This window comes from Dicentrarchus labrax, unplaced genomic scaffold (assembly GCF_905237075.1).
Source record: "Dicentrarchus labrax unplaced genomic scaffold, dlabrax2021, whole genome shotgun sequence".
NCBI lineage: Eukaryota > Metazoa > Chordata > Actinopteri > Moronidae > Dicentrarchus > Dicentrarchus labrax.
Window position 1 is genome coordinate 29,728,296 of NW_026136720.1, and position 13,855 is coordinate 29,742,150.

The 13,855-nt window shown below is 42.5% G+C and overlaps 1 protein-coding gene across 2 annotated transcripts; it reads left to right on the forward strand.

Moving 5' to 3' along the window:
• Positions 1-9,900, forward strand: det1 (DET1 partner of COP1 E3 ubiquitin ligase). 2 transcript variants are annotated; one of them, XM_051383231.1, is made up of 9 exons: positions 1-285; positions 2,461-2,817; positions 3,008-3,274; positions 3,400-3,612; positions 3,962-4,185; positions 5,993-6,122; positions 6,619-6,809; positions 7,777-7,968; positions 9,092-9,900. In XM_051383231.1, exons 2-9 carry the CDS (start codon positions 2,569-2,571, stop codon positions 9,279-9,281), a joined length of 1,656 nt encoding a protein of 551 aa, XP_051239191.1. In that variant the 5' UTR covers positions 1-285; positions 2,461-2,568; the 3' UTR covers positions 9,282-9,900. The 2 variants fall into 2 exon arrangements, with proteins under 2 accessions (XP_051239191.1, XP_051239192.1); XM_051383232.1 differs by having other exon boundaries at positions 2-96.
• The last annotated feature ends 3,955 nt before the right edge of the window (positions 9,901-13,855 follow it).

A 13,855-nucleotide genomic window follows, 5' to 3' on the forward strand; every position in this document is an offset into this window, starting at 1 on the left:
TCTTCTTCTTGTGCGGTTCCTCCACGGCTCTCCCACAACAAACATTGCGGCTCTTGGTCCCTTCTGTGCTTCAGACAGTCGGACATTTGGAGAAATGTGAGAGGTCACAGTAACTTTTCCACTCTGTGCTATAAATGAAGCGGGAGGTTTCGACCTAGCCACCGGCAGCTAGCGTTAACTGGAAGTTGTCGAGCTCGTCAGCACAACTTCACTGCCGCTGCTAACACAAGCTGAACTCGGGCGACCCAGAAAGCCTCCCAGTATCACACTGCTTAGCTTTTAAAAGTGAGTAACAGCGTACTGTGTTAAATGTCTAGTGATTTAAGTTGATTAACGGTTGCTGCTGTTTCTTTGTCGACTTGGCTGAGCTAACTGACACACGTTACTTTCAGAGGGCTCACAAACCAACCAGACAGGTAACATAAGGTTAGCTGGACTCCCAACCGGCTGTGGATTTACATATCTTCACACATATCTCCAGAAAGAGCACTGCACTGCTCAGTCCGTGAAAACCGCGGTGTAATGTGGGTAGCTGAGGCTCTGGAGGAGGTTTCTGAAGTCTCAAAAAAATAACCCTGATGATGTCATCAGGGTTATGGACTTCCTGCTTTCATGTGATGTCACAGTAATGGTCCATGCCCACAGAGGTGATTTTGGACGCTTTAAGTCACATTGACCAATAAAAGGCCGCTACAACCTCGCAAACACTTCCTGGCTGCACCTAATTGGACGAACACTTTCTGCTCCGGGATTTTTAAACCGGACCAACATGGCGGCTAGTTTGTGAACGTTCTCTTATAGTACAAAAATAGTTAAGCAGATTTTGTTTCTGAAAACATTACAGGCAAGAATTAAGTCATGCAGTTGCTGAGTCTGTCTTCATTTTAGATTGACAGCAGTTTTTTGGGAGTTTGCAGAGGTGGCGAGTCGTGCTGCCGGACGCCCCTCAACCAGCAGGAGAAGCCAATGTGACGCTCCTCCACTGCGCTACCAGAATAAACTGCATGGCTGCGCACATAGTCACTGAATGGAAAGCATGGAAATGACTGATCCTGTACCCTCATTGGAAAAATGAGGTCCCAACTGTGAAAATTCACTTGAACGCCCCAAAATGGGAACAAGAACTGGGAGAGTTAGCGAACATTTTGGCACACTGCTTGCTGAGCTGTCGTCATATAATGCTGAAACACAGCAGACGAAAGAATTTGCTCGATTCCACCAGGACCAGATGTGAAACATTCCAGCTGTGACGCGGCCAGCCAGAGCTGATTGCAGCACTTTGTTTTCTCACTTTCTCCAGCAAATGTACCGTATATACTATATCGTATATATACATATATATATATATATATATATATATAAAAATACGATACAAAGATGTGAAGATTCAAAAGGGTGGGATGAAAAATTAATGATATTCTTTTTAAACAGTAGGGGGCGCTATACACGTTTTATGTTGCTTGTTCGAGTCCTACGTCACTCATGTCGGTAGCCGTGTCAAGGCGCAAAGACACCAGTTTCACTTTTACAAAGAAAAGGAAATATGCATTGTTTTGCAATATATACCCTACCTCAGAGACCAAAAAGCATTCTATAATTTGATAAAGAAAAATAACGGCATAGAGAATCCAGTCACTTTTCAAAATAAAACTCAATGGGCAGACCCCAGATTGGAAGCCATTCATGTCACTGTCTCCTATCAGAAGTAGCAGCCAATGCTCTACAAAAAGCTGTAAAAACAAAACTGTTGTCGTTTTAATAAAGAAGTCGGGCACTAATTTGCCTTTTTCCACCATTCTGTGAACAACCACGCCGCACATGGCATGAATCTGTGAACAGTGAAAGGAGTTTGTTACCTCGCTGAAACCTTGAAGCATATCGCCTGCAGCTCTTCATCCAACTGTGGCTGCTCCTCCTTGTTCCTTGACTCAATACCCTGCAATATTTCAGCATTTTGGATGAACAATAGCGGTCAGTGTCAAACTCATTGACAAACACACTGCATTTCCGGTCACTACTACTTCATAATAAAAGTCAACTCGTGTTTCAGCAGTTAAATACTTTTTGTACAGTGAAGCTGCAGCAGTAACTTACTACTGCATTTCCCCCGGCACAGACACCCAGTTCGTAATACTGAGAATATAGAAATGTTGAAGAATGTAGAAATTCTTACATCAGTGGGCCACAGGTTCATGCACCATTGTGTCACTTGGCGATAGATAGTGACTTAACAGACGTTTATTCAAATTAAATTCTGCGAGATTATAACTTTAAACATGAAAGAAGCAAGCACCTCTTTACATTTGTAACTAAATAGCAAATATTTTGTAGTTTTACTTGATCACTGAAAAGTATTACTGTCTTTTTATCAAGTGATGGATTGCTCAACTGATGATTTCAGCACTAAAGATTCAAACAGAGCACTGACCTGTTATGTTTCTCCCCTCTCTCTTTCTCTAGAGAACACAAGTAACCGGACTGTACTTGTCATGTAGTCGTTTCACTGCACTGGCCTCCTGTCTAACTACCTTCCGAGGAGGGGTTTGAGATCTTTCTCCAGTCACAGCAATGGATGAGGACACCCCAACCCTGAAGCCCAGACGGATCCAAAATCAAAACGTCGTTCATCGTCTTGAGAGGCGCAGGATCTGTTCGGGCCGGCCCGGAGCTCACTGGTACAGAGTGCGTTGCTTCCACCAGAACCTTTTCCCCAACTTCACTGTGGTCAACGTGGAGAAGCCCCCTTGCTTCCTAAGGAAGTTCTCACCAGATGGACGCTGCTTCATCGCCTTCTCTTCTGACCAGACTTCTCTGGAGGTAAGAAAAGAAAACCCCAACTGTTAGCCTAGTTTTCCCTCATAGTTCCCCTCCTTAAAGTCCCTAAATACCACACACTGTGTGATTTTTATCTCCCAACTGTCAAAAGCAACTGGCCCAGACTGTAAAAGACTTGGTCCATCCAACTACCCAATTTACCCGTCTACCAATCCCAATGTTCCTCCTGCAGATATACGAATACCAAGGCTGCCAGGCGGCTCAGGACCTGCTGAGAGGTCAAGAGGGAGAGACTCTTCTAACGGCCAATGATCAGCGTTCTCTCAACATCCGAGGCCGCCTGTTTGAGCGCTTCTTCTCCTTGCTCCATGTCACTAATGTGGCCTCAAACGGAGAACACCTCAACCGGGAGTGCAGCCTCTTCACAGACGACTGCCGCTATGTCATTGTCGGGTCGGCTGTGTACGTTCCAGAGGAGCCGCCGCCTTATTTCTTTGAGGTAACAACACCACCAAACTTACTATAGATGTACAAGGCAGCTCAAAAACTACACATTTACTACAAAAGTTCTGCCGTAGTTTGGCTCAGACTGCCCCTTTTAATCTATATTTCATCTCCCACCAGGTGTATCGAAACAATGAATCTGTGACTCCCAACCCCCGGTCTCCTCTAGAAGACTACTCCCTCCACATTATTGACCTCCACACTGGCAGGCTGTGCGACACTAGGTCCTTCAAGTGTGACAAGATCATCCTGTCCCACAACCAAGGCCTCTACCTCTACAGGAACATCCTGGCTGTGCTGTCGGTCCAGCAGCAGACCATACACGTGTTTCAGGTGAGCAGATTCACCATTTAAAACCTAAATCCGCACTAAATGGCTTCAGTGATTTAAAACTTTAATGCGTGTGACACACCAATGAGTATTGTTATAGCAGGCAGATATATAGATATCAGATATAACAGCTATTAACCCATAGACAGCAGTGCAGCAGCAGCTTTTATGCCCTGTACCATTCAATTTGGACTACTTTTGAAGAATAAGATTTATGCTCAGATGTGAGAGATAACGTATCTGACGTGACTCCCAGTTCGCTACCCAGTGATAGGGTTTGAAACATTTTTCTCCATTTTCTATTTGTGTTTTTATCTTCCCTCATCTCTCTTTTTCCTCCCCCCTTTACCAGGTCACTCCAGAGGGAACGTTCCTAGATGTAAGGACTATTGGGCGCTTCTGTTATGAGGACGATCTCCTGACTCTTTCAGCAGTTTACACTGAGGCTCAGGCTGAGAGTCAGCCGGGCTTCCCTCGCCTGTACACTGACAAAACCATCAACTCCCTCAAGCACAGGCTGCTGGTCTACCTCTGGAGGAGGGCTGAGCAGGACGGCAGCGCCACCGCCAAGAGGAGGTATATAACGTTCTCTCATTTGTTTTTATTGTTCTCTTACTTTCATCCATCTATTTTTATTGCCACTCACCCAGGTCTGCTAAAACATGTTTGTATTTCAGTACAGTAGAGTCCGAGGAGAGGAGAAATGCAGAGCAGGAGTAGTTGTTTTGCTCTGCATTTTTTCCGGGTGGTTATTCATTTTAGGGCTGCATGATTTTGTAAAAAAATCAACACTGCGACTGACGATGATTCACGATTAGTGGGTAATGATCATATTTTGCAAGCTATTAAAATCATGATGATGTGACATTTGTTGGGGGTCTGTAGTAACAAACATACAAGTTTTCTTACATCTGGGGAACAAGGTTAGGTTTGTCATAGCAACTTGGTTGGGATAAAAAAGGAAACAAACAGGGGCCTTTCCTTTGGTCTTGAGAAGCTGCAGCCTTTATTCACTGACAGACTGTAACCTACATTGGGCATTTATTGCCAGATTGACAACTTGCTCTCTCTTCCTTTTACTCATTCACACACTAACTACACACACAAAAATGAGCTGCTACAGTTATAACCGAGGATATGAAGGGATGAGGATTGATATGTCTGCCCTTAAAAGCAGATAAAAAATATTGTGGTCGCTATTGATGCTAACTTGGCTATTTTAACATGCGGGGTCGCATAACCAGTCAGTGGTCTGGTTGTTTTCACGTCACCTTTTAGTATAAGCTCAACCGAGGCAGTACCAAAATAAGTTCCAGGTACGAGCCATGATGGAAGACCAAAAAGGAGCGAGTCGAGCCATACCATGCAGTGGAAAAGCACATTTAGTCCCTGGCTCTTGTGTTCAAAATGCAGGCTTAGGTCCATAGTTCCTCAAAAGGTTCTTGGTCCCCTGAGAAAGTTCCTGCTGTGAATGTGAACAATTACTATAAACATAGTAAAAACAAATATAGTACTGTACAATGTGTTGATTACTAAAGTAAACAAGCTTAACTATCATGCCAATAGGACATTAGAATCCAAAATAAATTTCATAAAATCTAAAACAAAAAGTATACGAATCATATCACTATAACTGACAATTGATGTTATAATTAGCATTGTTTTGTGATCTCCTAAACAGTTAATTGGCTAATAAATATTTAGTTTTAGAAAACAAGCCTAGGTAGAAACCTAGAGTAGTTTTATTGTTGGACCAGGTTTATTTTTTTCTCTGGCATCCACAGAACATTATAATAGTTCATTACAGTACAACTGAGAATACAACTGCCACAAATACTGATAAAAACAAAACACTGAAATTAAGAAGTAAAGTAATGCTTCAGGTTTCTACATCACACTGTACAAGTTGCATACTGGACCTATTTGTGATGTCACAAATCATGCTGGTAGGCCCCGCCCCTTAAAATCAGATGTTCAGTGAGCACAGAGAAACTTTCCACTTTCAGCAGATGAATGTGAAAACATCCTTCCAGTGTCAAACTGTGCACAGACAGCATTCACACAGCACACTGTAGGGACAAAAATAATCAATGAATTTGAGTGAAGGTGGATTTGAAAATCCTTCTGAAGGCCAATGAGGAAAGTCCCAACACTCGACCATACAAGTGGTGTGTGACAGACTTTTGTGTTTATAGGGTTGGCCACGCTTTGTTGCAGTCTAGTCAGATATTTACAGTTTGGCACACTGCTGTAAAGGTGAATAAAACGTCAACCGCAAAAAAACAGCTCTTCAGCCTATCATGTATCATTTCCACATTGTACTGATATTAGATATTCATGTACTGATATCTTTGGCTCATCCAGCTCTTGGTTTTGTCGTCAGGTTCTTCCAGTTTTTTGATCAGCTGAGGAGGTTGAGGATGTGGAAGATGCAGTTGTTGGATGAGCATCACCTCTTCATTAAATACACCAGCGAAGACGTGGTCACACTCAGAGTCACCGACCCCTCGCAGGTAGACACACACACACACACACACACACACACACACACACACACACACACCTGAATTCCTCCCTGTGTTCTCTGTGCTGCTCCCCCCTGCCTCTCTAGTGTCTTTTGTCGTTTGTGCTGCATAACAGGGATTCCTCTTTCAGGTCTCCAAGGACACGTTGCTCCTACAGATCCTGTTCAGTCCTGTCATTCATTCATAACAAGAATAAGTAGATCTAATTAATGTGTTTTATTTACATGAAATCTCACCTCTGACATCCTTGCCGATCAGCTAATTGAATTTTAGCAATATAGAATATACAATCTCGTGTTCATTATAAATATTTATAATGAAGGATTAGTGTTTCACTGTAATAAATATCTCACTGTTACTGACTGTCCTTGGTTTTTCCTTTGTTGTGTTGTGTAAACATACCTTTAAGAAAAAAATAGTACAAAACCAGTCTGTGTGTCTATTCTTCAAACCTTCATCCCTCCTCCCTTGTTTTCTCTCTCAGCCGTCGTTCTTCGTTGTGTACAACATGGTGTCTACAGAGGTGCTGGCCGTCTTTGAGAACACCTCTGACCAGCTGCTAGAGCTGTTTGAGAATTTCTGCGACCTGTTCAGAAACGCTACGCTACACAGCCAGGCCGTCCAGTTCCCCTGCTCCGCTTCATCCAACAACTACGCGCGGCAGGTCCAGAGAAGGTACAGAGGTGACAAATGTCCTGTTATTGAACTGAAACACCGAATATTGAAACTTGAATATACTTCAGTTTGGATATAGTTGTGCTGGCAAGCTGCTGGGTCCGCGGGTCTTTCCTGATGATAGAAAAAACTGCACTTGATAGTGTGCACCCAAATGTCAGGAAGGATTTGAAGACGTTGGTTAGGAAGGGAACCAGATCAGCAGCAATCGCCTGGAGGAAGAGGAAGACGTTTTAGGGCTTAATATGGATGTAGAAGAGACATTAAGACAGTCAGCACAGCTGGGGGAGCTGTGATTGAATTTGGTGGTTCGACTTGCCAGCGTAGGTGACAAAATCCTGTGGAAGGTGAAGAGGGAGTACCAGACAGAGGGGGGGATTGAAGAAGGAGGAGAAGATAAAGGACAGTTTGAGCGAGGAAAAGAGCTTATAACAGGATTTTAGAGTGGTGAAAATTGATGTCTGGAAGAAGGAGAGGAGAAATTGAAAGCTGCCGAGCACATTCAGCAAACCAGATTTGTACCACTTACCAACTGGCTAGCAGAAGCCCAGTTCATAGGGTGTTAGGCAGCCACAAACCAAGTATATAGAGAGACAGGCAGGTCTGCAAGAGTGGAGCACAAAACAAGTTGAGAGGGAGGACTGAAAATATGGATGGAGAGCTTAAAGGTTTGAAGAGGAAGGAGAGAATGGAGGAGGGAATGTGAGACAACAGAGTGTGTAGTGCGACTGTAATTTAGCCAGGTATGTTTGGAAGAAGTGGCTTAGAATTCCAACCTAATTCAGACATTCATTGCGTCAGATAGAGGCTTTGAGCCGTAATTCTCCAAACCAAAACAAGTATAGTGTAAACTCACTTCTTTCTCAACTTCAAACCGAACTAAGAGGTGTAATGCTTAACCACTAATGAAGATTCCTGTTGCTGTTTATTGTCATCGTGCTGATATCCCTGTCTGTCTGCGCTTCAGATTCAAAGACACCATAGTGAACGCCAAATACGGCGGGCACACGGAGGCGGTGCGTCGGCTGCTGGGTCAGCTGCCCATCAGTGCCCAGTCCTACAGCAGCAGTCCCTACCTCGACCTCTCCCTCTTCAGTTATGATGACAAGTGGGTGTCGGTGATGGAGAGACCCAAGACCTGCGGAGACCACCCCATCAGGTACGAACCATATCAGGATGAATGAGTGTCTTATCACAAAATCACAGTATCATCATTACAGACCTTGAAATGAGGTTAGGGTCAGGTCGCTAGCCGCTGACAAGCTAGCGTAAGGCATTTGAATCGCAGCACAGTGTGAAAGGCTGTAATAAAAGTTGTTTTATCAAATAGATAATTAACTGAAAATCAGTTGGCAACTGTTTTGATTATTGACTAATTAGGTTATTTATCAAGCAGAGATGGCAAACATTCACTGGTGTTTTTACTTTCCTCTTTTTTGTATAGTTGTAACTGGAATATGTAAATTGAATACAAAAAGATTCACTTTTCTCAACAACCGTTCATCCGATTGACTTTACACTTAGTGGGTGTATTTCTGGGGCCCCAAGGAAGCGTGGTGTCTTTTTTGATTTGATTTTTTGATTTGATGCAATTTGGACACACAACACATTCAATATTAATAAACTTTGAATAAACAGCACTCAGCAGCAGCGGGGCGGGCTTTCAGTGCAGCACCTCTCCTGCCAGCTGCTGACAGTGCTGTCAGCTGAAGAGTCGATCACACAGCAAGGTAGAGGAGGAGACAAACATATGTCTGGTAGTTGTTCTGAATGGTTGGAATTCTGTAATATTATCAGCCATATTCACTATCAAAAAAAAGTCTAGCGTTAACTCTGATAAATGGAATATAATATGCATAACTACATTGTCATTAGTGTATAATCACCTCAATATAAGAACCATTATGTTTTGTTACCTTAGAATGAGCCTATCTACAGATGCTGAGGGTCCGTGAAGTCTGCCAATGTTGAACCGCCATCTTTCTACAGTAGCCCATATGAGACAAACCAACTCTCAGACACTCAGTTGTGTTTTGTAAGCCTGTGTGGGCTTAGCACCTTTGGGTGTATGAAACACAAAATATTGATACATTCATTTGTGTCACAGCACACAGTTACGAAGTGCAGCATTTTGTAGCAACATGAGCAACACACTTCTCTGGTCAGAGTAAATGGCAACATGGATCTCTGTCATATAGGAGCAGAGGCCTCCACAAAACAACACTATACGAAGAATTTACCAGTACTACTTTCACTGTATCCCTCCCTCTCTCACCCGCCAGGTTTTACGCACGGGACTCCGGCCTGCTGAAGTTTAAGATCCAGGCAGGACTGCTGGGACGGCCGGTAAATCACGCCGTGCGTCGCCTGGTCGCCTTCACTTTCCACCCCTTCGAACCCTTTGCCATCTCCGTCCAGCGCACCAATGCAGAGTATGTGGTCAACTTCCACATGAGGCACGTTTGTGCGTAAGGAGCTTGTGTGTCTATGTGTGACAATACAACAAACATGTCCTCCATCAGGAGGCACAAAACAGTTTGTTCTGTTAGCCGCCCTCTCCTCCTCCCAGAGAAATCAGCAGTCCTCTCCCTGCATTCTCCTTCTGATGGAAACCACTGTTCCTCTCCTCCTTTTTCCCCTCCATCACACAGTGGTCACTCCACTTCCGCCCCTCCTCCCCCTCCACGAGAAGGCAGCAATTCTGCCTTTTCCTTTCATCTGCACCGCCTCGCCTCCTCTTTCCCCCTTCCTCCACAGAACAAAGAGGGACCTGTAGGGAGGAGAGGCTGGAATAAGTGTAAATGGAGATGTAGAGAGAGTGATTGATGTGCGACGGAGGTGGGAGCTGCAGGTAGCTGGACCTCTTAGAAGGAACCAGAGGTGTTTTCTTTTTCCTACTGTGCACTGAAAGCTGCACATTCATATCAGAATTGCTTATCCAGTTGGTCCAGGACCAGCTGTCCAACAAACTTCCTTTTTTCTCACATAAATGGGGAAAGAGGGAATTTTATATTATATTGTTTTTACACTTTTTTTTAAAACATACTACCGCCTGTATATATTTTATGCCAATAAAATTGTCTAAATTTTTCTTGTTTTTTTTTTTTTTTTGCAGACAGTAAAGGGAGCTTTTTTTGTTGTTTTTTGCATTTTAAAGTATGTAGCAGTAGCTATGGTTCATTATTAGTCAGCCCTCATCTATATACTAAATAGAGGTGTGTGTGTGTGTGTGTGTGTGTGTGTGTGTGTGTGTGTGTGTGTGAGCAGGCATGGTTGTGTTTTTTTATGCAAATGTGAGTGGGAAAGCATTGGAGTAGAAAAAACTATTTCAAACATGTTTTGTCGTACAGCAGATTCAGTACTTTTCCTATCTCACCTCGCCTATAAGATAGTCTGATCATGATTTTTCTTAACTAGCAGTACAGACAGTGGATAGTAGTCCTAAAAAACATCTTAATGCCACAGAGCTTTATGGTGAACCTGAAATTATGTTCACACAAGTTTCTACTGCATAAGGAGTGGACAATATACAGTGTGACTGTCCTATTTAAACTGACTACTGATCACTGCAGTATATACAATCATAATGTTGCTATTTTATATCAGGTCCATCTGTTCTGCAGACTAAAGCCCTGGACATCTGTTTACACATCAGATGTGTTATTAAAAACACACAAACATGCAGATATGAACAAATATGCAAATGGTATAACACCCCCAGTCCCAACATGAATGCAAAGTGACTAATACATGAACAGCCACATGTATGATAAACAGATATAAAAGGCAAAAAGCACACGCCCAAGCAATTGCAAGAGGTCATGGTGGTATGGAAAGCAGGTGCTGAGGGATTAAGTGTCCTCCTAGCCTCTGGTTACACACTACAGTGGACCTGGGAGGTGAGTGTGTGAGTGAGAGAGAGACTAACAGAGGTTTTTGGCAGAGGGAAGAAGGTATTTACGGATGGAGAGATGAAAAACAGGACAAAGGGAGGTAGAGATGTGGGGATCGATGGGTTGTGAGTGCAACGACTATTACGCAGCTGCTTAGTTTTGCATAAGCACAATAAATACTATCTTGTAGATCAAGGCTTAAGGAAGCCATGTTATGTCATTGTCATTGTGGTGTGTTTGTGTAAGCTGGTGTGTGACAACATGCTGTGATAATCAACTAATTACAGGAAGCGCACACAGCAGGCACAGACAGGCCTACATATAGGAGGACACATTGTCTGTTGACTTCTCTCTGCAAACTGACAGCCTATAGAAAATATAAAAACTGTACGTCTGAGTGCTGGTGAGGAGGTGAGGTAATTCTTCTCATAGGTTCATGGTTCTGTGTTGATTCCAAGACATATTTGAGCTGTTTTTACCCAATCTGGTTGATACATATTACATTTTCTACAGGAAATGTAAGCCTTACCTTTCCTTACATTATCAACTTACTCACAGATGTTTAAAAGCCAGTAAGTAGAGTAAGTAACTGTGGCGTTAGACTCACTGCTGGAGTCCTCAATGCAAACACAGGTAGTAGATTACTACACGAACCCAACGCCTCCTAGTACAATAACAAATATGTTATATTTGTCTTATTCTGAAGAATCAGGTAAACCCAGAGCCTTCTCCCTGACCTTGGTTGCTACGGAAACATAACCGCTCTCTGCTTGGTAACCAAGTCTTTTCTAATTGCTGTTGTCTTGGCAACAGCGCAACCAATGTAATCCAGAAAAGGCCACAATCCTAAGTGTTTCCTGTTGCAGTGCTCGTCTTCTCGGAGCAGCCTCTAACCACACACGGACACATTTAATCATTTAGGCAACAGTCAGCTGCAGCTATCCGGCAACTGTGGTACACGGTGTGAGGTTGTGTAGAGTAGCTCAGCTAATTGAAAAATCTGAATTATGATTTGATTAAAGATATATGTCCACATATTGAGTCAACTGTCACACCTGAATACAACAGGGTGCGAATGAAAGTAAAAGCCTGTTAGCGCGCGAGCAGATTAGTCTAAACCAGGGGTCTCAAACTGCCAGTCTGGCCCTCCAGCCCCCAACGTGATGTCAAAAATAGAATACAATCTGGCTCGCAAGATTGTTATTTTATTATTTTTTCTAGTTATTTCATGTAAATTGAAACTACCCCTTCATATACAATTAAAGTAAAAACACTATTTAAAAAAATGCATTTTGTTTGGCACAAATTAATGGCAAATGTGCGCTAACAGTTGAGAACAGGATTCGGCCTTTATTTGTCGCTTGGCTGCGAACAACAGCGATGATATAAAAATGTACAGAGACTGCTGTTTGCCCTTTTTTGTTGAGAAATATTTTCAGAATACTACGCTTTCTTGCAGCACTTGAATGTTAAAGTGTGAGATGACAACACCAGCAATGGCCCGGAGCCAATTTGAGTTTGAGACCCCTGCTCTAAACAGTTAGCCAGAACGAGCCTGATCAATAACAGTTCAAAGTTAGTTAAAGTAGTGGATAGATGGTGCAACGTACAACTCCAACTGATCTGACCAAAACAAATGGAATATAATATTCATAGTTATGTTTTCATTAGTGTATAACCACCTGAAAATAGGAATCGTGCTTTTGTTACCTTAGAATGAACCGTTTTATCTACAGACGCTGTGGGTTGCCTTCCGTGGAGGCCGCCATGTTTGTTGAACAGCCATGTTTCTACAGTAGTCCAGAACAGCCACAAGCACCTGAAAAAGTGATACCATACATCCAAACACAAACTGCTCGTGAGTCCTGCACTGACACAGAGCAAAAATGTTTCCAAAAAGTTTCCTCACCAACAGGACTGCTCGTTACTGTGGGTTGAACATCATAGCATCACCAACAGTCCACTCCACTCTGATGGGTTTAAGAGCTTCACAAAGAGTAGAGCACCATGTGGTTCAAGTTTACTACTCAAACTGGTGAAAAATACAGACGGGATGGTGAAGGAAGAACAGATAATCGTATGGATACAAGGTAGTGGCTGCAAGAAGGTCAGAAAAGATCTACCTGGAGGTATTTCATTATCCCCTGACATATAAAAAGCAGCCAGAATGTCCACTGATGACTAAAGAGCCACAGTTTTATTTCTCTAAAGATGGCTGCCACATTCTTCTCTCTGTGTTTGCTGCCATTGTCTTTGGCTCCACTTTGTTCTAGTTGGAGAGCATTACGCCCGTCCATTGAGTAAACTCACTTTGTGATTATTTACATGTTTCACTGAGTCATATACAGTAGTTTGTTATTTTGTGATTTGATGAATAGATACCACAATTGATTTCAAAATATACAATATATACAGAGTATGTCACTTTGTTCCACCACTTCAGAAATAATGAGGCTCTCCAAGTACCACCGTTATGACCAACGTTTAAATACAGTAGCGTAGGCCGACCCTATTCAGCTACACACAGTCCACGCAGGACTATTCAATTTACCTCAGCTTACTATCTTGCCATCACATTCTAGCTCAAAACTTATCATGCAGGGGCGGATATAGAGAATATTCATGGGGGCCAGAGGGTGGCAGAAATATATTCTGATTTAATTGCAAACAATCACACATATCAATATTTGCTTTGCAAAGGTACCAAATAATTAAACTTAATCCTATCACTTAGTCTAAAATGTGTCCATAACAAACCATTTAATACGTTTTTTATTTCAACATATTATTTTTTAAATTAATCTAAATGAATGTGTTAAATTTTAAAATGTTTGACAGAAAAGGGTGGCCAAGCATTTTCTAGAGATGGCCACCCAATGCCACCCCTCTACATCCGCCCCTGTAATCATGGACGTATGCTTTTGTGCACCAACGTGACTAGGTAGCAGGCTGCTATTGAAACAAAATATTACAGGAAATACAAAACTTATTTACATTTCAGCGATCTCATAGTTTGCATATTTCATTCAAATTGTTTTATCATTTTGATAGTATTATATGTTTTTAAATTAATGTATTTCAATAAATATATATTTTGGATTCCTCAGCGTACCACTAGAGGGAGCTTGTACCACAGTTTGAGAACCAGTGGAG

Bases quoted from the DNA above. Each gene is read 5' to 3' on its own strand.
- det1 (XM_051383231.1), top strand. From the start codon at position 2,569: ATGGATGAGGACACCCCAACCCTGAAGCCCAGACGGATCCAAAATCAA. The intron at 3,613-3,961 runs GTGAGCAGATTC...CCCCTTTACCAG, and splicing joins AGACCATACACGTGTTTCAG to GTCACTCCAGAGGGAACGTT. The intron at 6,810-7,776 runs GTACAGAGGTGA...TCTGCGCTTCAG, and splicing joins GCGCGGCAGGTCCAGAGAAG to ATTCAAAGACACCATAGTGA.